The sequence below is a fragment of the Hemibagrus wyckioides genome, linkage group LG28 (assembly GCF_019097595.1).
Source record: "Hemibagrus wyckioides isolate EC202008001 linkage group LG28, SWU_Hwy_1.0, whole genome shotgun sequence".
In the NCBI taxonomy this organism is placed as follows: domain Eukaryota; kingdom Metazoa; phylum Chordata; class Actinopteri; order Siluriformes; family Bagridae; genus Hemibagrus; species Hemibagrus wyckioides.
This window is the reverse complement of record NC_080737.1, coordinates 16244592-16268255: the sequence shown is the minus strand read 5'-3', so window position 1 is coordinate 16268255 and position 23664 is coordinate 16244592. Positions and strand designations below refer to the sequence as shown.

At 41.7% G+C, this 23664-nt stretch overlaps 1 protein-coding gene across 1 annotated transcript; it reads right to left on the bottom strand.

Moving 5' to 3' along the window:
- Positions 1–296: 296 nt before the first annotated feature.
- pcsk5a (proprotein convertase subtilisin/kexin type 5a) lies at positions 297–23597 on the bottom strand. The gene is made up of 37 exons (XM_058383838.1): positions 23253–23597; positions 21101–21205; positions 20726–20839; positions 19907–20041; positions 19748–19824; positions 19580–19668; positions 19329–19501; positions 19050–19256; positions 17835–17935; positions 17557–17660; positions 16582–16699; positions 16312–16500; positions 15575–15711; positions 15370–15486; positions 15154–15256; positions 14862–15052; positions 13646–13730; positions 13454–13557; positions 12708–12849; positions 12294–12409; positions 12108–12210; positions 11332–11468; positions 10951–11151; positions 10450–10518; positions 10300–10342; positions 9225–9367; positions 8854–9054; positions 8553–8636; positions 6981–7179; positions 6676–6893; positions 5775–6014; positions 5119–5352; positions 4311–4485; positions 3982–4193; positions 2793–2893; positions 2072–2276; positions 297–1416 (listed from the first exon to the last, which is right to left on the bottom strand). Exons 1-37 carry the CDS (start codon positions 23442–23444, stop codon positions 926–928), a joined length of 5655 nt encoding a protein of 1884 aa, XP_058239821.1. The 5' UTR covers positions 23445–23597; the 3' UTR covers positions 297–925.
- Between the last annotated feature and the right edge of the window lie 67 nt (positions 23598–23664).

The window sequence follows — 23664 nt, the reverse complement described above, 5'->3', positions numbered from 1 at the left end:
GAGTTATGCCAAAAACCTAAACATTTTTCATCAAATTCACATTTTTTTTGTTCGTTTCCCTTCGTCGTCTTATTTTTTTTCTATTAAGAAACAGAAAAAGATGATACATCAAGATGAATAAATTAGGATGCGGTCTATCCAAATAGTATAAGAAAGAGGATTGATAAGCTGTTAAGGAAATATAAAAGAGGTCATTAAAAAAGCAGTGACAAATAACTTTCTGAGGCAGTTTAACAAGGTGGTGGTGGTGGGGGGGGCAAACTTTTAAACCAATATAATACTCACGATAATGAAGAATATTTAGTTCACTCTTACACAATATTTTGTTGGTATAAATGATATTTATTAGTCTTTGGGCAGATTTTTGCCCTTGTCTGTAGAATGTATGTCTTATTTGTTTCTTTCTTGGTCTGTTTTTATGTTTTATTTCAACAAATCATTACATTTTAATTCAACTGAGGATATGACCACAACAACACGTCCACAACAAAAACCATGACAGCAAAACCAAGCCAAAGGACCTACCAAAGAAATGGCAACTTAATCACCATGTACATGCACAAAATAACGCAATTAAAAGGTTTATGGTTCTGTTTACATGGTTGCCAGAAAACAAAAAAAGTGGAAAAGTTGGATATTTTTCAGTAAAGCTGGATATTTTTCAGTCAAATGTAAACTGAAGGCATTACAGATTAATGAGAGTTAATTCAATGGTACCTTTTGCCAAATTGCTAGTAAACTATACCAAGTCACCGTTACCTGATTTATGTGTTGAGACATAATTAAATACGTTTTCCCATTCAATCATGTTAAGCTACACAGCCATCCACTACTCCACGCTAACTTGCTTTATTGTCTCTGTTAAACAGCTTGGACATCCGTCCATCACTCGCAGCACTTTATTTCACGTCTCATGTTCTGCTGGTTATTTGAAATTGTAGCTCTCATCGTCGTACTCCAGCTGATCATCCTGGTCCTCGCCCAGCTGCCCGTAGCGGAACTTGCGGTACACCGTACCATCCTGCCCCATGTACACGATATCTTCGTCCTCGTCGTCCTCATCGTCCTCGTCATTTTGACCCATCCGCCCGTCACGCAGGTCCACCAGTTGCTGCTCGTGTAAATACCCGTATCCAGACCCGGAGCCTCCTGCTTGCTTGGATGAAGTCGATGAGGAGGATGTTGTACCACCACGGAAAATGTCCCGTCCTCCATTGTTGCCTAATTTTTCATAACCACGCGCAACAGCGGTTTCAGGGGTCGGACGTTTGGAGAAGGAGCGTGCGATGAACACGACTACAGTGCCGAGACCCAGGAGCAGCAGGATGGAGGTGGTGATGAAGATGAACATGTTGCCTGTGTGCTCCGGTTCTTCATGGTTGCGGAAGGCGAAGTTTGTGCTGAGGACACACTCACCTTGAAGGACAGAAAACAGTCTGACTCAGGGATTAAACAGGTTACTGTAGAGACTATAAAGATCTCACTAAAAATTTTAGCGTACTTTCACATCGCTATTTTCACTCGCATACTTTCTGATTCCCACTTTAACTGTCGCTTAAGCAGTCCCTCATTTCTTGATTTTCTGTCTCCGGGTCCTACAGATCTTCAGTTCTTACGGATTTCTGCGTCCTACAGTGATTTCGTCAATGCTACAGTTAAGCCATGAAATCTTTTAAAATGTGTTATTATTAATAATACATAGCAAGCTAAGAAAAAATGCTCACTTCCAGAATTTTCCAGCTTATATTTACACTGTATTTTGCAATATTTACTGTTTTTTTTGTGGCCAAGCTGGCAAAGATTACTTAGTATAATGTTCCTAATATAAGCTCCTCCCACTGGTTGTTTGAACAGATAAATTTGCTCCTGCTACCATGTTAGAAATATTTCGATTTGAAAATCTGTACACGTTCTCTCCCAAGGCTACACTCAGGAAACTGTAAAATATAAATTCATGCTATAATAATACAACTTATAACAGCACCTTAAAGCAGCTCCTATTAAAATGGTGTCTAGGATCTTCCACAGGTCACGATTTAATACCGATTAGATTAGAGCAGCAATAATATACCCCTGGTTTGTGTACAGTTACAGCACTCCTCTTGCTCTGCCTTGGTGTCTTTATCTCCTGCATCCTGGTTCCTACAGCAAGGCAGACAGTGACCCCCGGCAGCTAGGATAAACTGTGTGTGGCAGACGGTGCAGTTGTGAGGACCAGGTCCCTGACACGCCAGACATGACTGGTCACAGGGTTTACAATTGTAATACTCGTCCAGCTGGAAAAGAATAAATCAGCAAAAAAAACTGCGTCACCAAAATAGAACAAAGCCCCTGAAAGTACATAGTGCATATAGACAGATGACAATTTAAAGGAAAACCAGTGGCTCTGCTATTCTGTAGGGGGCATTTATTTTTGCTCACATGGGTTAGATTCATTTGGCATAAATCAGTACAGTGAATCGGACGTCTACTTTATCCCAGGATGAAACCTTTCTATGCTTTGTGGGTGTGGTCTTTTCCAGACAACTTCGCCCCCATCCACAAGGCAGAAATGGATTGATGTGGAAAAAAAACACTATAATGAAAACACCAAATGAGGGCATACCTTTTCTCCAGCAGAGACCTGCTGAATCTGCTGAATTTGCTGAATCTGTGATTAGGTGCTCTGGTAAGTTGTTCTGGCACCTTGTCAGAACACTTTGTTTTTCCTTTAATTTGTCAAATGTGAGCAATATAGCAGGAAGGTGGAGCTGGTATTGAAAGTATTAACTATTATATATCTGAATTGGTACCTCAGATACGTAGTACTCCCCCATGGCACAGAGCGAATCACAGGTACCTTCAGAGAGTGTGTTTCCTGGATGACATGAACTGCAGTCTTTCACTCCTTTACCTACCAAATATTAGATACAAGGTGCAACAAGTAGAAATTATCAAAACATTCATTAAATAAAATAATTACAGAAAACCTTTGGGTATATCCTAAGGATTTGTACTTAGCCCAGTTTTGCTGATGATACCAAGATCTACCTATCCTTTCCTCCAGAGAACGTCTCAACACTCTGGGCTTCCCTTGTTTTTGGGAAGGACCACCACCTCCAAGCAAACCTTCCTATCATGGAGCTTCTTGACATCTTGGCCACTTCCTGCTCCCAAAACATCACCACCATCAAATTTGTCTTATTGTTGTTGGTACCATCAAGTTGTGGCTGGAAATTTGAGGTAACCATTTTGGTATAACCATTGGACTGGGGAGGAAACTAGAGTACCTGAGGGAAGCCCCTAAAGCAAAGCAAACCCCCCAACTCTGGAAATACCAACATCTACCTATCCTTTCTTCCAGAGAATGCCTCAAAACTTTGGGCTTGCCTTGTTTTTGGGAAGCACCACTACCTCCAAGCAAACCTTCCCATGATGGAGCTTCTGACATCTTGGCAACTTCCTTGTCCCAAAACATCATCACCATCATATTTGTCTTATTGTTGCTGGTACCATCAGGCTGTTTCGGGAATTTTGAGGTAACCATTTCGGTGTTGGAATATGAGACTCATCTCGCAAGTGGCCTAGTTGTTGGTGGCCAGGACAACTATTGATTGAGCAACAATTGCTATGCACTGTTTGTGGGAGGGACGGCATATTTTCTCTCCCCTGTCAATCAGACTGGAACTAACCAATCGTGGGCTACTTTGAGCTCATGTACAGTATGCAGAAGAGGGCAGCTTGCACCCTACAATTGTGCTGATCAGCAGCTTGAAAAAATGCAATTGGCTGAATTCACATATCTCAGAGGAAGCATGTGTATGTCTTGTAACAGCTAGTAGGTGGGAACAGATGAATTACCAACTAAAGAGAAAAAGTAAAAAAAAAAAAAAAAAAAAAATTTGCTACTAACATAATTGGGCCAAACACAAATCCTTGAGGTAGACCAGTTATCACTCACGACATTAACTCTTCCTCAACCTTTAAGATGCATCTCTGTACCTGTGCATGTCCTGCAGATGGTGTGGCACGGCTCACAGGTCTTGTGGATTGTGTCATGGTAGTGTTGAGATGGACAGGAGGACACACACTGGCCCAGTTTCTTTACAAGCAGCAGACCTTCTCTACATCTCACACACCCTTCGGCTTGCGTACACTCTGCACAGGACGGCTCACACTGCTCACACACCCTCGAGTCTTTGTCTGCGTAGTGACTTCAACAGACAGTGAGATGTGTTAGTGTATGTGGGTCTACATGTTATAGAATTCATAAAACATGTCATAAAATACAAGTGATGTGATCTGTGTGTGGTGTGTGTAAGACTGTTTACCCAAGCCTGCAGGTCTCCACACACTCCTTGCCCTCTCGATACAGATGTGCTCTGCAGCTCAGGCACTCGTGGCTGTGGCGTCCTGTGCAGCTCACACAGTTTGGATGGCATTGCTCACATCTCTGAGTCTCTCCACTAAAGAAACCTGTGGGGCACTTGTTCACACAGGAACCATCTGTAGGTACACAACATGAGCTGTCTGTTAGCAGTGTGGGCGGAATGTTAGTTCTGATCAATGTGTCCATGTTAAAGAAAGAATTATCCGTTCGTTCGTCCATCCATCCAAACAACCATCCGTCTGTCCATCCATTCATCTATCCATCCACCCACCCATCCAACCATCCATCCATCCATCCATCTGTACATCCATCCAACCACCCATTCGTCCGTCCATCCATCCATCCATCTATCCATCCATCCATCCATCCATCCATCCATCTATCCATCCATTTTCTGTAGCGGTTATCCTACACAGGGTCACAGGGAATCTGGAGTGTATGCCAGGGAACTCAGGGCACAAGGCAAGGGACACCCTGGATAGGGTACTAATCCATTGCCCACACATCCATTTGCAAACTATGGACGATTTGAAGATGCCAATCAACACATATTTTTGGACTGGGGAGGAAACTGGAGTACCCGAGGGAAACCATAGATTAGGTTCCTGCTCCAAAAATACTACTCTTTTAAAGATCTTTTAGGGTGGGGTTTGTCATACAGAATTTTTACCTATCAGTGATCAAACACAAGGTTAACCATTACGTAAAGCTGTGGTATTTTTTTTTTTTACACTCGTTTACAGACTCACTCAGCAGGTAGTGGTTCGGGTAACAGCTGAGACACTGGCTATGGTCCGGGCCTGAGCACTGATGGCAGTGTTTGTGACACAGGTGACACGCTCCATCACGATCGCTGTAGTGGTGTGTGGGGCAGCTGGTGGGCGTGGCACAGCGTCCATGCATGTCCGTTCTCAGGCCTTCTGGACAGCTGGTGCAGTCTGTATCCAGTGGACCTGAGCAGGTCCAGCAGGTGCTGTGACACACTGGACAACACCAGCGACGATAAAGAGTAGGTTTTACATAAAAGTATTTTATGCTGCGCTGTTGAACACTTTATTCTGATTGGTCAGAAGATGTTGTAGAAGTGTCCAAAGTTATAAACCTGCTCCATGTGGATGTTTCATTAACATTAAATATAACTATAACTGGATAAAAATTTTGTTATGCAGTAATTTAATGAATAAAGACATTTACATTTACATATACTACTGACTTTACTGGCTGGGGTAACTTTATTTTGTGTCAGGTCACGTTAAATATCCTGTCGTTGATTAATTTCCTACACTCCTCTTTACATTAATATTTTATTCCTAATTTACTTTATAGAATTTTACGTCATCCTGTCAGAAATCCAGACACACACAAATCCACGTGTGTGTGTGTGTGTGTGTGTGTTTATACTCACCCATACATTCCCCAGACCTGCTATCTCTGTATGTTTGTGAGGGACATGCTAACACACATGTCCCGCTGCTCAGGGTGCTGTCAGGATCGGTGCAGGAGTCACACTGGTTAGATTCCGGCCCATGACAGAGCTCACAGTCTGAGTGACAACGCTGACACACTTTATCCTCCATATCCTCATAAAACCCTCCAGGACATGAAGACACACAAGCTGCCTCATGCAGAAAGTTCTTATCACACTCTGGAGGTGGTGAAAAGAGAGAAGCATTGAGTGTGTGTTTGGTGTGAAGATATAGAACTTTTTAAAGTCATTGTTATCAGGTTCCTTGTTTCTATTCAAAGCAGATCCTGAAGTGTTTTATTCCTCTTATACTACAACATTTCCATCTGTGGGAAAACCTTACTTTTATTTTGGTGTACTTTTCTGTGAATATATTGCTGCTAGTTTTGCCCCTATATTTATAAAACACTACAAGCCCTTTCTGCTTTTATATGAGTTTCATATTAAGCAGCACTGCGGAGTGAGACATGACAAAGACATTCAATGCTGAACATGGACATGACATGGCTTCTGGGGAAAAGAGTAAAAACACCAATATTAGGTTTCATTTTTGTCATCGACACCAGACTGTTAACAAATAGCTAAAAACAGATTATTTTGGACTTTTTGTTTTTTTTTTAGATTGCATTTATTTCTGCATGGGAGCATCATCAGAGCAGTTGGAATGATATTTAAGCCTGGTAACCCTGTACAGTCGTTCAAACTAAGATACACATGCCGGCTTTACTCTTTAGAGATGTTCAATGTGTCTGTATGTCCTTCCTTATGAGCTAAAACTATTTACCATAGAAACCATAGTGTGTATCCAGAGAACAACTCACAACTTGCTTGTGCAACTTACTTGTACACTGTCCTTCCTCAGGGCACTGCAGACACCCCTCTGGACAGGGCATACACTCACTTCCCCGGAGTGTGTGTGCACGAGGACACTCTTTCACACACTGGTGATTGTAAAGCACTAACGGCTGCTGACAGCTCAGACAGTTTGTGGCACTTTGCTCACACGATGCACAACCTGGTGTACAGCTCTTACACACCGCTGCTGCAGGGTAGTAGCCTCTGGAAAAAGACATTTATCAGAGTATATATGTAGGCCAGAGGAACTTAAATTCCATATTACGTGTATTAATGTTAATTTCTTTGAACCTGGAGCACTGGCGCACACACTGTCCGTTCTGCAGGTAGAGGGCGCTCTTGCGAGTAGACAAGCAGCGAGTGCAGCGTTGCTCATCCTGACACTGGGCACAACCCTGAGGACACGCCTCACACTGCCAACTCTCCTTACTGCCAAAGCTTCCAGCTGGACACCGAGTCACACACTGCTGATCCGTCGTCATATAACGTCCTGAAACCCACACACACACACACACACACACACACACCTGAGCACAAAATACTGCTGAAATACTGCATTCTGAGCTCTATAGCCTTTGAATCTCAGCTGACAGAGCCTTGACAATCCTTCCACTGACCCATTGAAGTGTGCTAGCTTAAAGCTAGCTAACTGACTAACTAGCTATGACTAAATTGAAATCAAACACAATTCCATTTAAGGAATACGCCAAGATTCATCTGGCATCAGGGTCTATCTATTTTGCCTAATCACCACAGCCAACAATTTTAATATCTTTCTATAAGTTTCTGGAGTTACCTCTGTACACTCAGGTTTCAGAGAAAACTACTTATATGTATTCTAAGCACAGTTGTGTGAGTTTCATAGATCGTATATATACTGTACCGTGAATCATTTGGTAAAGCAGAAATAACTGGAACTACATTTTTTACTGTATTGCTTCAGTGTTGGAACGTCAGACTTATTCCACAGCAGTGCTGAATTCTTGAATCTGATTGGTCAGTGAGTGTTGATTTATTTCTCCCGGAAAGTAGCTCCGGTTATGGGGCAAATCACTGGTTTATATTAATGCTCATGTCCTTATATGTTATTGTTCCTATAGTAAAAACTTATCCAGCAGAAGAAATTCTAGCTGTTGATATAGAGAAGCTCTTTCAAAGGAAAAACATTTGTGACAGTAGAGAAAGGAGTCTCCAGTGTCAGTGCTTTTGTAATCATCAGTAATACTGCTTTAACATTTAGTTCAAAAAAGAGAACCAGAGACTGTTATAATATACACTGATCAGGCATAACATTATGAGCACTGAGAGGTGAAGTGAATAACACTGATGATCTCCTCATCATGGCACCTGTTAGTGGGTGGGATATATTAGGCAGCAAGTGAACATTTTGTCCTCAAAGTTGATGTGTTAGAAGCAGGAAAAATGGACAAGTGTAAGGACTTGATGAAGGGTCAAATTGTGATGGCTAGACCACTGGATCAGAGCATCTCCAAAACTGCAGCTCTTGTGGGGTGTTCCCGGTCTGCAGTGGTCAGTATCTATCAAAAGTGGTCCAAGGAAGGAACAGTGGTGAACCGGCGACAGGGTCATGGACGGTCAAGGCTCATTGATGCACGTGGGGAGCGAAGAGTGGCCCGTGTGATCCGATCCAACAGACGAGCTACTGTTGCTCAAATTGCTGAAGAAGTTAATGCTGGTTCTGATAGAAAGGGGTCAGAATACACAGTGCATGACGGGTCAGGGCTGTTTTGGCAGCAGAAGGGGGACCAACACAATATTGGTCATGCCTGGTCTGTGTATTTAGTAGAAAAACAGCATAGAGAGAGATGAGATGTTAAAATGATTGAAACGTAAACATCAGACCTGTGATGCAGGAAGTGCACTGATTCCCCAATGGACCCCAGCACACCTCACATGAGGGATGGCACGCTTCACATTCTCCTTCATCTGAACAGAAAAAATTTCACACAAATTTTGTAGAGCTCTTAGTTCAACTGTAGTGTTCTAGTGTAGAAAATCTGAGATCTGGAAAATTATTCTGGCATCCTGGACAGTCGTTTCTGGACGAAAGATCTCCTGGAGTTTTGATCATTTTTATTACGAGTTACTATCTGTGGCCTTTTTAAAGATCACGTGTATAAGATAACAAGTGTATGAGGCTCACCAGTGAGGTAAGTTTTATCCGGACACTTCTCCTGTTCTGCTTCACACACTCCGTTCACTATTTCCAGGCCTTCATTGCATCTAACACACTCATCCTCCTCTGGTCCAGTGCAGGTCTTGCAGCCTGTCTCACACTCCTCACACTCCTGAGTGTCCTCATCAGCATAAAAGCCATCAGAACACTCACGCACACACTTTCCATCTGCAAGAAGCGACACAGTAAGTGTATTAATATACGCACCCACTTTATTAGGCACACCTAATAAACTACATCTGCACATTCATCTAATCAATTATAGGCTCAGCCAATCGTGTGCAATACAGATACAAGTCAAGAGCTTCAGTTAATGTTCACATATCAGGAGAATTTACCGGACAGGAAGAAGTCCGCCTCGCACCAGTGGCACTCGTCTTCCTCACAGCTGACGCAGTCACGGTCACATGCCACGCACGTCATGGTGTCTACCACGGCGTAGGTTTTAGCAGGACAGTTCTTATAGCAACCCTCCTCATACCTACACCATACACACACACCACACACACACACACACACAATTAACATTTGGGTGCTACTTAACAGGAACTATTTAAGAAATAAAAACACAACAAATCCTGCTATTATGAGAAGACAACCAAGAAGAAGCAGAACTACTGGTTCCACCCTGATGTTGATTATGATTATGTGTTTTATGCCTCTCATGCTACAACAGTTTAGTGATTTATGGATTTATTAAAGAGAAAAGCCATAATTTCTATCTATTTACATCAATCAGGCATAACATTATGAGCACTGCCAGATGAAGTGAATAACACTGATTATCTCCTCATCATGGCACCTGTTAGTGGGTGGGATATATTAGGCAGCAAGTGAACATTTTGTCCTCAAAGTTGATGTTAGAAGCAGGAAAAATGGACAAGCGTAAGGATTTGAGCGAGTTTGACGAGCAAGGGCCAAATTGTGATGGCTAGACCACTGGATCAGAGCACCAAAACTGCAGCTCTTGTGGGGTGTTCCCAGTCTGCAGTGGTCAGTATCTATCAAAAGTGGTCCAAGGAAGGAACAGTGGTGAACTGGCGACAGGGTCATGGGCGGTCAAGGGGGACCAACACCAATATTAGTCAGGTGGTCATAATGTTATGGCTGATTGGTGTATAGTTACATTTAATGCTGTGGAACATCCATGAGTCCTGTTATGAACTTGTTAGAACATTGTTCCATCACTGGACTCTCTTAATCAATAAAAACAAAAACCTGATGCCATGTTACTGATAAACTGTGAATTGTTCTCTCCTGAAGATGCAAAAACTAATGAACTGATACTGGAGACTCCTTCCAAGAAGGGTAAATAAAAGTCTCCTTATAGAAGATTTTACATGATCAAAAATTACTAACATTTTTAAAAATCTAAGCTCTATCTCACTGTGAACCCCAGCAAATTGCTCTTACTTGAAATAGCCATCAGAGCAGGATAGACAGTGTTTGGGATTATCTGTAACACAAAAGAAGAGTCAGTCACAGAGAAATAGATGGCAATAATAATAATAATAATAATAATAATAATAATAATAATAATAATAAGTGAAGTTCAGAACATACAGAGCACACACTTCTTGCATCCTTCTTCACAGGCCATACAGTCATCATACTCCGGGTCCTCCACCTCGCCTACACACGCACACGCACACACGCACACACACACACACACACACACAGAGACAGACAGACATACACACACACACACACAAACAAACAGACAGACAGACAGACACACACACACACACAGACATAGACACACACACACAAACAGACACACACAAACAGACACACACACACAAACAGAGACACACACACACATTTACACACAGAGACATAGACACACACACAAACAGACACACACACACACACAAGCAGTAACTATAATGTCCTGTTTAAAAATAATCTGCTTGTAAAATATAGTTTACTGACTCAATGAGGTAAATTAGCAATAACTTTTTTACTAACTTAATGAGGAGTGTTATTGAAGGAAAATAATTCATCACCATAAATCACATGCTAATAAACTTAATAGTTATAAATCTATAAAGTACACAGACTGACCCTCTCCACACTCGAGAGCCGTGCATGTTCCTTGGCTGAGGTAGTAGGAACTGTTGCACTTGAGGCAGTGTGTGGCAGACGAGCAAAGACTGCAGTGCTGTGGACACGCTTCACATGTATTCACAGAAGTGTGGAAATGAGCCACAGGACACGCGGTCACACACTCCCCATCGTGTAGGTACCGGTCCTGCCCAAACCTGTCTATGAGTTTAAACAACACGGATGTGGGCATTAAGCAGCAGTTCAGGACCGGAACATTTGCAGAGATACAGACACAGACAGAGCAGTGTACGAGGAGTGTGTGTAGCTGTGATATGAAAATGAGCCAGAAATGAGCAAAGCAAAAACACACAGAAAAATATTTCGCCCCTATTTTCTCACCTTTGTCACAGCTGGTGCAGTCGGACGGGCCAGCATCAATACACTCAGTACAGGTGTGGTCACATGCGTGGCACTGTCCACTGGACGGGTATTTACCCTCAGAGCAGTGCAACACACACTGACTCTCATCCAACAAGCTGAGACAAAACAAGAGCAGAAACATCCAGAGTAACACTTAGATACTTCACAATGAATTAGAGAATGCTATAATTAAGTATATTTATATATACATCGATCAGGCATAACATTATGACACTTCAGTGATAACACTGAAAAATTGTCAAGTGTAAGGATTTGAGAGAGTTTGATGATGGCTGGATCAGAGTATCTCCAAAACTGCAGCTCTTGTGGGGTGTTCCCGGTCTGCAGTGGTCAGTATCTATCAAAAGTGGTCCAAGAAAGGAACAGTGGTGAACCGGCGACAGGGTCATGGGCGGGCAAGGTTCATTGATGCACGTGGGGAGCAAAGGCTGACCCGTGTGATCTGATCCAACAGACGAGCTACTGTTGCTCAAATTGGTGAAGAAGTTAATGCTGGTTCTGACAGAAAGGGGTCAGAATACACAGTGCAGGACGGGTCAGGGCTGTTTTGGCAGAAAAAGGGGGGACCGACACAACATTAAGCAGGTGGTCATAATGTTATGCATGATCGGTGTATATTGTATGTGCATATGATAAAAACAGCACCACAGACTGTAGCTTCAGAATGGTCTCAGTGACAAAAAACAACGTTTATGATCCACCTAAAGTAAGAATCCTGAAAACAAACCCCTCACCGTGAGGACGCGCACGAGACGCAGTCATCATGTTTTGGTCCTTTGCACTTAAGACAAGTGCTGTCACATGCGTGGCAGTTCCCACTGTCATCCTGGTACTCTCCTGGAACAAGGACACGCCTCTTCTTAATTAATCATTTGGTAAAATAACATCATTTTTTTATTTATTTGAAATGATCGACTCACCATCAGCACAGTTATGAGTCAGCACACACACTCCATCCTGCAGCGTGAGCCCTTCCACACACTCACTGCAGTTCCTTTTACCTGCACCGATACAAGCTAGACAGCTGACATCACACCTGTGTAGAGCAACACACATCAACACATGAAGCAGATCACAGTTTAGTAGTGCGGTTAACACAGACACACTCAAAACAGATGGCTGGGAAAATAAACAAATTAATAGAAGAAGTGTTAACACAGTAGTGTTAATAACCATGACTATTAATAATAATACTTGTAACTATTAATAACCATAAAATAATTTTGGTCCCAGCTGAGACAGACCCAGGAGAGTAGAGAGGGATTAAACATCATATAGACAGAATCACACACACACACACAAACACACACACACACACACACACGCACACGTACCTCCGGCAATAACCCTGAGATTGTCCCGTGAGGTCAGAAAGGGCTTGTGTGGGATAGAAGCCCTGACTGCAGGAAGACACACACTTCCATTCCTCCATCACATAACCATCAGCACAGCGAGTACACGACTCTAAACCTGCAGCTGAACATAATCACACACACACACACAACATGGATGCAAAGTCTTTTCATGCAAACGTAAAAATCTCACACATACACTGACCAGGCATAACATTATGACTACCTGTCTAATATTGTGTTGGTCCCCTTTTGCTGCCAAAACAGCCCTGACCCGTCATGCACTGTGTATTCTACACCTTTCTATCAGAACCAGCATTAACTTCTTCAGCAATCTGATCACACGGGCCAGCCTTCGCTCCCCACGTGCATCGATGAGTCTTGCCCGCCCATGACCCTGTCGCCGGATTACCACTGTTCCTTCCTTGGACCACTTTTGATAGATACTGACCACTGCAGACCGGGAACACCCCACAAGAGCTGCAGTTTTGGAGATGCTCTGATCCAGTGGTCTAGCCATCACAATTCCGCCCTTCATCAAATTCTTACACTTGCCCATTTTTCCTGCTTCTAACACATCAACTTTGAGGACAAAATGTTCACTTGCTACCTAATATATCCCACCCACTAACAGGTGCCATGATGAGGAGATCATCAGTCTTATTCACTTCACCTCTCACTGCTCATAATGTTATGCCCGTTTGGTGTACGTGTCTATTAGTCAGTACCTGAGCAGGTGGAGCAGGCTGAGTGACACGGCTCACAGGAACCGCTCTGTTCGTTAAAGAAGGTTCCGGTCTCGCAGCTCTTCTGGCATCTGTTTCCCATCAAACTAAAAGACAGAGACATTTAACACTGAATCTAGAGATTCTAAAGATTTCTCACCTTGAATTAAAGTATGATGAAATGGATTTCTTTACCTTGCGCCTTCTGGACATTCGGTGCAGATATTGACTGACGTACATTTCTTACAATTGTCGCTGCATTTCCAACACACGTTCTCCTCTGTGACAGGAATACACACAAAGCCCAGGGATTATTATTATTATTATTATTATTATTATTATTATTATTATTATTATTATTATTAAATGCTGAAAGTTTCAGTCGGGAAAAAAGTCTAAGGCAAATAAAATTTATTTTATCAAAGCTTACTTTACTTTAATAAAAAAAAAGGAATAATTATGGGAATTTGCATTATTGTCCAATAGCATAAAAGTTTTTCTCTAAGGGGCAAGATTCAGCATGGAGGAATTGTAGATTGAGGTTTTAATGCCTCCTGACTAGAAAATGATCCATAAAAACAGGAAGCAATAAGACGTGCACAGTCAGTATTAATGTTGTACTGGATAACATAACTAGTAATATCATTAACTCTCTCAGTTTAGACAGCATGCTAGCCACTGACACAGACAGACATGATGATCAGAGTGGACTGCTAACAAACTCGCGACATAGAAAATGTGCTTTGTCAGAAATTATCTTCTGCTAATCACTTTATCAGAAATTGGATTGCATTTTTAAAATTCTAATCCAATATTCCAGCTCTGGTCAGACCTGTATGTATTTCCATTGAGAAAAAAAGTGCCCACTTGACAATAAAAAAATGTAACTTAAAATACACACGCAAAAAAAAAGAAAAGAAAAATAATAAGTTAATAAATTTATAGAAAATAGAAAAAAGAAATAGATTAAAAAAAACAGGAAAAGGGAAGAAAATAAAATAAAAAGAATAAAATAAAAAGAAAACAAGATCAAAGTCAAAAATATAAAGGAAAGAAAAAAACAACATATTTACTCCTCTCCAATGTAGAAAAATTTTTTGTGTATTTATTGGATTTTTTCATGTCCACTACAGTGGACACTGCGATGCTGAACGTAAATTTCTTTCATATTTTAACCATAGTTGTGGTTAAATTATAGGTCACGTCTTCATTGTGATTGGTTGATCAGGGACAAATCGGTGAAAAGGCATTATTCTTATTATAAAATTTTTTATTGGAGTAAACCTAAAAACACGATGTCTATTCTAATGGGGTCTGAAGAAATCATTGCACCATTATTCACAGTGGAATGTAGGTATAACGTCAAAACATCAACTCTTTCTAGCCTCCCTTCATTCTGCTGCCTACTTGCCGTGATCGAGGTAATATCCATCTCCGCAGCTGGTCACACAGCTCTTCGTCTCCTGGTCCAGATGGTATCCAGGCTTACAGGAGGAACACTGATCTCCACGGCTTCCTGTACACGTCGTGCAGGTAGAGTAGCACTTCTTACACCGCTTCCTGTCCCCCCAGAAGCCCTGTGGACACTGGGACACACACGTCCTGCACAGGGATTCAGATTCAGATTCAGATCAGTCTCACAGTCCGGATTCGAAAGTGTAACTTATCATGCATCTGTGATAGGAATAAAAAGAGTGTTGTACCTGGTGCCATTCTTGAATTTTAAGTAATAGTGCAAGCAGGAAACACACTGATGTGGACCCGGGCCTTCACAGCCGTCTTTACTGCATTCTGGATCGCAGGAACCTTTTACAGTTAGAGTAGAGGAGAGAGAAGACAAGAATAAAGTAGCTGGGAGAATACTTACAGCTCTATTTCATTACAATTAATGATTCATTTAAGCAAAGAACAGAACACACTGTTATATTCTTCACTGTCATCATCGCTGGACATCTCAGCTGACCGGGGCTGTTCATGCCGTTTGTACGGATGCTCAGAGGTTCCATAAAGCACTAGACCGCATTCTACAAGTTTACCTAGACATCATAAAAAAAATAATTTGATTTTGAGACATAAACTAACAGTTTTTCTACTAGTGGAAGATTACAAACTGATGTTGGGTACCGTGTACTTGGGCGTTCCTCCTCATGGATGGAGAGTCTTTGATTTCTAAGATCCAGTCTCCAGCTGCTTTCTCACCCCAGCAGTGTGTGGTCATGAACTCCCACTTCGTAAAGGCATCAGTGGAGTGATCATTAGGTCTGAAACATCAAAAACATCAACACATATTTTACCAACACATACACTGACCAGGCATAACTTTATGACCACCTGCCTAATATTGTGTTGGTTCGTGTTTTGCTACCAAAACAGCCCTGACCTGTCATGCACTATGTATTCTGACATTTACGCTCCCCATGTTTATCAATGAGCCTTGACCGCCCATGACCCTGTCGCCGGTTCACCACTGTTCCTTCCTTGGACCACTTTTGATAGATACTGACCACTACAGACCGGGAACACCCCACAAGAGCTGCAGTTTTGGAGATGCTCTGATCCAGTGGTCTAGCCATCACAATTTGGTCCTTCGTCAAACTCGCTCAAATCCTTACACTTGCCCATTTTTCCTTATTCTAACACATCAACTTTGAGGACAAAATGTCCACTTGCTGCCTAATATATCCCACCCACTAACAGGTGCCATGATGAGGAGATCATCAGTGTTATTCACTTCACCTGTCAGTGCTCATAATGTTATGCCTGATTGGTATATTTGTTTATGTCAAGCATCCTCCGTGTAAGTTGTTACGATAACACATTATTGATAATAAATGCATTTTTATCTTACAATCATATCTTACCGGATGGCAAGGAGCTGAGATTTGGTCCCTGAGGGAGAGGTTAAGAATATGGACAGGTCTCCACGGTGTGGGTGTGTGATCGTGATGCGTAGGATTACATGTTCCAGATACGTCACCTGCCTGCCAGGCTGGCCAGAGCAACCTAAAGACTGGTACACCAAACGCAACACCTGGTCCAGACTAATCACTCTGGTAGGTGAGAGAGAAACAGAATCACAAACAGTTTATTATATCAGTGGTGAATATTTAAAAAAAATGACATGACATTACCTTGGTTTGTGAAAGATGCTCTCGTCACACACATGCTGTGCGGGAACCTGTCTCCACGTCTCGGCTTCTTTCACCATGGCCCCAGCATCCATTAACCCGAATCCATACAGGTGGCTCACTGTTATAGATCCATTCAATAATGAGCACTTATTTAATGCTTTACTTTTACAATCCCTAAATTTTTGTAATCCAATTACAAAACTGCTTAGGGTTGGTGTCCAATGTCCAAATGATGGGTGCATCTTCACCTCACCTCAATCGGAATGTCCCTCTAGTGCACTTGAGCGCCCTAAAAATTCCCCAAAAAACGAGGGAGCATTGATGCTCACTATGTTCCCTTACTGGAAATGACAACATATTTTCTGAAGCCTCTCAGCTCAAATGACGATGTATAACTTTATTTGACTCTCCATACACATTTCACTTCATTTCACGTTCTATTTGTCTAATATGGGTTTAATATAAGTGTTTAATAGATAGCCTATGATCATGCTTGAAGAACCATGCTTGAAGAACCATGACAAGAAGCATATGTGATTAAACAAAACTAATTTCTACGACATATAACACTTAAATATTTGATATGTTTGAGTTTTTACAGTGCCTCATGACGGACACCATCATTGTAGTGAGCCAGATGTCTAACCAGCTCCTGAACTTACATACATCTTATACTTTACACCATATACTGAATCATTACATAGTGAGGTACGGAGGTAACTGACACACACCCAATGTGACCTGTGCCTAAAACGTGCAGAATACCCATAATGCACTTTCTCTTTAATGGTGGAGAAAAGCTTAGGACATCATTTTGGACACAGAGTCTTTTAAGCTTTTTTGTCTTGTGCATAAATGTACACGTTAAACTGGTCCAGCTCCATCTTCAAGGTTTCCCTGTGTCCATCACATCGGTCCTAATTTATAAAGAGCGTAGCATCTGGATTATATTTGAAGAGACCTTGCTAACGTTACCATCATTTCCTGCTCCATTGGTGTGCCAGTCAGGGGCAGTAAGGTGGCCCCGGCGTGCCGTCTTCACGATGATGTGCTGCACATCCCTCCAGGTCAGCAGAGGACTAATACCAAATTCCAAAAAATAAAAGTAACAACAAACCATTTAGGCATAAATGTTATTCTTGCATAAAACATATGTATATATGCGGATAGTAGGAAATAAAACAAGATATAAGCACAAGCTCAAACTATATAAGATGCGCTTTATGAGGTAGTAGATGTAGTTGTAGTATTACTTTGCCTCCAAAGTCAGAGCGATGATTCCAGCAGCCATGGGGGCTGAGGCCGAGGTGCCGGAGTGCTCATCAGTGCATCGCTGTTTCAGGTCTGTTGTCACCTGCAATTAAAAAACAACCCATGAGTAAAAGTTTACAAAAAATTTTCTCTTCAGAATATTTAACTCTTTAGAGATTAGTAAAATGATTCTTACTCTAACCCTCGCTTTTAGAAAGAAAAAAGTCTTTTCTTTGCTAAGCCTTGCTTAATTGCATTAAAATTATGTTTAGATTGTGAATAAGATTCTGGAGATGAGCAGAGGACAGTTGTAATAATTACAGCATCCAGTTTCCATGTGAGAATATCCGCTGAAGCAAGGGTAAATCTTGGGCATAATCTGTCTTTGGGAAATGTCTGTGAAGATTGATATGATTGATCATAATAACTGAACTTCTTTCCAGTTAGATCAAAACGTTCCACTACTCATCCAAGCAGCTTCTTCAGTCTGTAGGAAGTTGGCAGGATTCCACGAATTTGTATCCTACAGGGTCAAGGATCCTTACCTCCCTGGGTAGACTCATTAACATGTGAAGAGGTCTTGATCTTCTTGTGTATGGATGAAAGAGAAGCATGAAAAATAGGAGACAGGTTGTGCCTAAGACCTCCACATCTGTTGAGAGAAGAATCTTCCACCTGAACATAGATGGCCTCCTTCACTCCTCTCCCAAACCATCTGTCTTCTCAGATGAAAATATGTACCTTTTTGATGTTTCTGGAAAGTGCTAATTTTAGGATATTCATGTAGGGCCTAGCAGACCATTAGCCATCAGGTTACCAGAGCTTTGAGCACCTGCCCTGTAAAGATCTCTGCATGCTTGGGAGTTCTAAAAGTTATAAAAGCTTCAGCAATCCCTGTACATTCATCCATCCATTTTCTGTACTGCTTATCCTACACAAGGTTGCGAGGAGTCTGGAGTCTATCCTAGGGGACCTGGGGCACAAGTTGGGGGACACCCTGAATGTCACACACCCTAGACAATTGAGAGAGCCCAATCAGCCTGTCTTTAGACCTGTCTTTGAGGGAGAAAACCTGGAGTACCTGGAGGAAACCTCTGTCCAAATGGGTGGGAATTGACCCCCAATGCCAGAGGCACAAGACAAATGTACCATCGTGCTGCCAATCTATAAATAAGGGAAAAAGCTGGCACATGAACCTAAAACAGTTTGTCACTCACAATCCCGAGGCTCTCGCCGCTGCTGTATGTGGAGGCCAGAGTGGAAGAACACTCCTCCAGATACCAGGGCTTGCGTCCGCTACGGGTGGTGCTTCCCACAGAGATGGTATAGATGCTGTTTGTGTAACCATCGCATGAGCAGTGATCCTGATTTCTTCCCCCATTTCCTGATGCCCAGACGAAGATGGAACCTCGACCTTTCCTGCCCTGCAAGCCAAGCTGTTAGTAATCATTCTGGGAAAAGAATCAGTATATGAATTTCCAACAAATGACACACACTTTACGTATGCCATTTTCTAAAGCAAGACCAGCGAGGCGTCCGGGACCATCCACAGTTCCACCATCATCCTCCGGCCCCCAGCTCGAGCTGTAAATGTCAATGTACTGCTGTCTCAGGCTCAGGGATTTGGCTTCGATCATATCCGTCATGTCACCATCCAACATACGGACACCTAAACATACAAATCGAGGCTGAAGTTATGAACAGGATGGATATTTCGAGGTAGCGGTACTCTGATTTGAAGACATACCACCAATCCTGGCATTGTAAGCGATTCCAACGGTGCACAGTGAATTGTTAGCAGTAGCAGCCACCACTCCAGCACATCTTGTTCCATGTCTAAAAGAAAAAATTAATGGCTATTTTTATTGGATGTTATTGAATATCTTGAATGTCATTTTTAGGTCATTTTTCAAACCTGTTTTCATTTGTCGCATCGTATCGTGGTGTCGGGTCAGCGTCATTCCCATTAACATCATGGCTAGCTCGTGGATCCTAGCAGTGACACAATATATAACATAAGTAACCATGTATAGTTAATAGACAATATGATTTCAGTAGAATATGGGGTACGTACATAGTTCTGCTTCAGGTCTGGATGTTGCTTCTCCACACCATCATCCAAAATAGAGACCACAACTCCTTTCCCGGTGTAGCCTCGACTCCATGCAGCTTTAATGTTCATGTCAGTCAGGCAATTCTGATCACAGCGCTACAGTGGAATACAGGGCTAATAACATCAGGATTCTTAAAATGGATAATATAGTATACAGTACAGTAGCTGTGCTTGACATTAGCCAGCTCTTTCATTCAAACCAAGGAAGACAAAATGTATATCTCTGCTGTTGACCAGATAACCTACATTCAGTTTTCCAGTTTCTCCCCAAAGTAGTCCACATTCTGTTCATATTTATTACACTGGCTACAGTATTTCATAAGCACATTCTCAATGAATGTATCAGTCAGTGAAGCAGACCCAATGGATGCTAATCTAGATGGAATTTCAGCAAGAATATTCATCTGACATGGCTGTCACTGATAAACTACATGAATCTACAGTCTGGGGTGGAAAGAAATCAGCCCCAGCCTCTACTTCATATCTAAAAGATATCTAATTGTTTTTTCTTTTGTAATTGTAATAGATTAAGGAGATATCTCTAACCAAATAATTATTTCTTATGCTAAACAGCTAATATTTAATAGCTCTTTAGCCAGCCAGTCAATTTTTCCATGCTTGGGCATTGACACCAAATTGGACTCGCTTTACAACAAGGCTGAGTTTGGAAAAAGCAAGTCGGTGTGTGGTGATTTTTTGGGGCTTAACTGACTGACTTCTTTTTGAAGCAAATATTTTGGCCGGCTATAATCTTAAAATAGTGGTGTGAGCAATACTAACAATGTACCACATGCTGTCCCATTTGGGGTCATTAAAGCTGCTGAACTGGGACTCGATGGTTTTGCTGATTCGTTTCACCCTCCTGTGAAGCTTCTGCTGCTGGATCCATTGCACCTTTAATGGCAGAAACATAGTGAAATTATATCTGAGGTACGTTATTACATATGCTGACACAGCAACAGAAATTACAGAAAAGAATTTTGGAAATTAATAATTGAAAGTCTTTTTGTTAAGGCTGGCAATTTTGAGGCTATAATCGTGGGCTGGTTTGTGTGTGTGTGTGTGTGTGTGAGCAAGCACATGTCTGTAAAGGTGTAGTCTGACCATAAACTATTCATTGACGTCTCACTAACAGCAGACACATGATCCATGTACCTTGCTCTCCGTGGCAATGAGGCTATGCTTCCCTCTGCTTGCTATAGTGGAACGTTTGATGGTTCTCGGATGCAGGAAGTGGTAGTGGTCCTTCAGATCCCCAATCTGTAGTAGCACATGGAAAAGAGGATCAGCCTGTGAATGTAAGACCTGCTGGTGCATATCTGCAGCTACATCGTGACTGGCACAAGGTATAAATTATGCACTCATCCTTGATGTATTCCATTGAGTCAATCAGCAGCTCACCTTACACTGCTGATAAACTTACCAGCAAGGTGCAACCTGACCCAGAGGAAAATAGTCAGAGCTTAAACCATTGGTTGATGCTTACTCTTTGATACCATGTGGTCATAGAGCTATTATGTTAACAACTTAACCTAGATTAAAACACAGCTGGCACGTCATGTAACTTTTACACACAGTGGGCCTTGAAGCTTTATGAAGCTGGATCCAAGCCAATGTGCTAATAAACCATCACTAGTAGCATTTACTCAAGAAATATAGTTTGTGCACATTCATGTATAAGGAGGCTCACTAATGTTAACCTGGCATAAGGTAGTGCCATTATATGATAAAAATTTATATGTACATCTCATTCCAGTGGATTCTCCCTTTGCTGTTATAATAAGCTCCACTCTTTTGGGAAGGCTGTTGGTGTTGGAGGATAGCTGTGGGGATTTGTGTTCATTCAGCTATGAGAGCATTAGTGAAACCAGACACTGAGGTCAGATGAGGAGGTCTGGGGTTCCAGTTCATCCCAAAAGTGTTCAGTGGGGTTGGGTCAGAGTCAGGGCTCTGTGCAGGACACTCGAGTTCTTCCACTTCAACCTTAACACACCATCGTGCTCTGTGCTTTGTGCACAAGGGTATCGTCATGCTGAAACAGGTTTGGGCCTCTTGTAGTTCCAGTGAAGGAAAAGTGTAAAGCTACAGCATACAAAGTGTGTGCTTCAAAATTTTTGTGAACATATGGATCTGCTGGTCAAGTGTACACAAACAAAAGTGTATGTATAAATTACAATTATGGTTATTTCAATGATACACAAATATATTTAAAACTATAAAACGTACTCATTTCATATGAAAGATCCATATCCAAAAGACATATGACTAGCCATATACAAAAAGTAATGGAGCCCTATAAAAGGAGGAAGACTTATTGTGCTACTGTGGCAGTTAACATCCTGCAGTGTCTGAAACATTATTGGAAGATTTATTTTACCATTTAGTAGTCATTTTATCGTTTTCAGCTTTGTGAGCTTTGCCTTTTATGTAATTTTGTGAACTTCAAGGGAAATTAATGTCATGAATGCACTAAAAAAAAAAAAAAAAAAAAAAAATCAGTCCTACTTACACTTTTGTAAATCTGATGGGAATTGTTTGTTCGGTTTGGCCTATGAAAGCATTCATTTCATCAACTTTACTGATACATAAGACCCAGGGTGTGAAACGTATTAGTTCTACATGAATACAAACGTTTGATGGAAACACTGCAACCCAGGTCCAAAACTAGAACCAAATTAACCAGATTGTGACGCTTAGCTTACTAAGGCAGGTATTGTGGATTAAGGGTTTGTCTTGTATGGCTGCACACATAAATTATAGAAGAGTTAGTGACCTACTGAAGCAGTCTTGAGTCAAAAGAACGGTCAAATCAACAGGTCAAAATCAAGACAAATCTGTTAAATAAAAATTTAGTCCTTTGAACACTTCAAATAAGTCAAATCTTATCTACAGTAGATGAAGTATTATTGGCTAACCATCTACCTCAGGAGGCCTGGGGCATCCTGTCTGGCCAGAATTGAAATCATAAGCATTGAACTGGTTTTATACACATTGAAGTATTATTCCAAGTATAAAAAGTACAACAAAGGTGTATCAGTTCTCTAATATCAGCAGCACCACGATCACCAATCATCTTCACAGCTCTAGTCTATTTCTATAAGAATAAGGGTTTGTTTGGGGTTATTTTATTTCACTGGAGACTACACAGCACTTCTGTAAGTCACATTGGAAAAGGGCGTCTGCTAAAATGCTTACTATGTAAATGCCAATGCAAAACCAAAAGAAGCTGGTGATGATCATTTAAAGCCACAGCAGGCAAAAAGCATGTTTTTTCCGGGAATACGAACGCAGGATTGAAGTTACATACCTGTCCCATATTCAGGAATCCATATTTTTCAGCAATCTGATCTGCATTTTCTTGTCCTCCAGTAACTCTGACCACCCAGTGGTTTGTAAATAATCGTGCCTCACAAACCAGGCATATAAGCACAAAAAACATGAGCTGGAAAAGCGCTGCAGGTGGTCTCATACCTGACGGCATCTTCCGTTCATTTCCCATCAAACCTCACCACTTTATGTTGACATCATAGTCATAAACTAAGGCTTAAAGAGGCTCAGCAAACACGCAGTAGCTCCCTACGGACGCAGTTTAAAAGTGTGTGTGGATGTGAACGTGGACCAGTCGTTAGCGTCTGTCTCAAATTACACCTACAGCACATCGTAGGGGAGAGACGGTCATCTGAGATCAACAGGTAGAAGACAGGACACACTGACGTCAA

What these genes read in the sequence shown, in the direction of transcription:
- pcsk5a (XM_058383838.1), bottom strand. Translation starts at nt 23,444, where the DNA reads ATGGGAAATGAACGGAAGATGCCGTCAGGTATGAGACCACCTGCAGCG. An exon ending in GGGACAGCATGTGGTACATT is followed by an intron (nt 20,042 to 20,725) that starts GTTAGTATTGCT and finishes ATTCCACTGTAG; the next exon opens with CGCTGTGATCAGAATTGCCT. An exon ending in GCTCTGACTTTGGAGGCAAA is followed by an intron (nt 17,661 to 17,834) that starts GTAATACTACAA and finishes ATTTGGTATTAG; the next exon opens with TCCTCTGCTGACCTGGAGGG.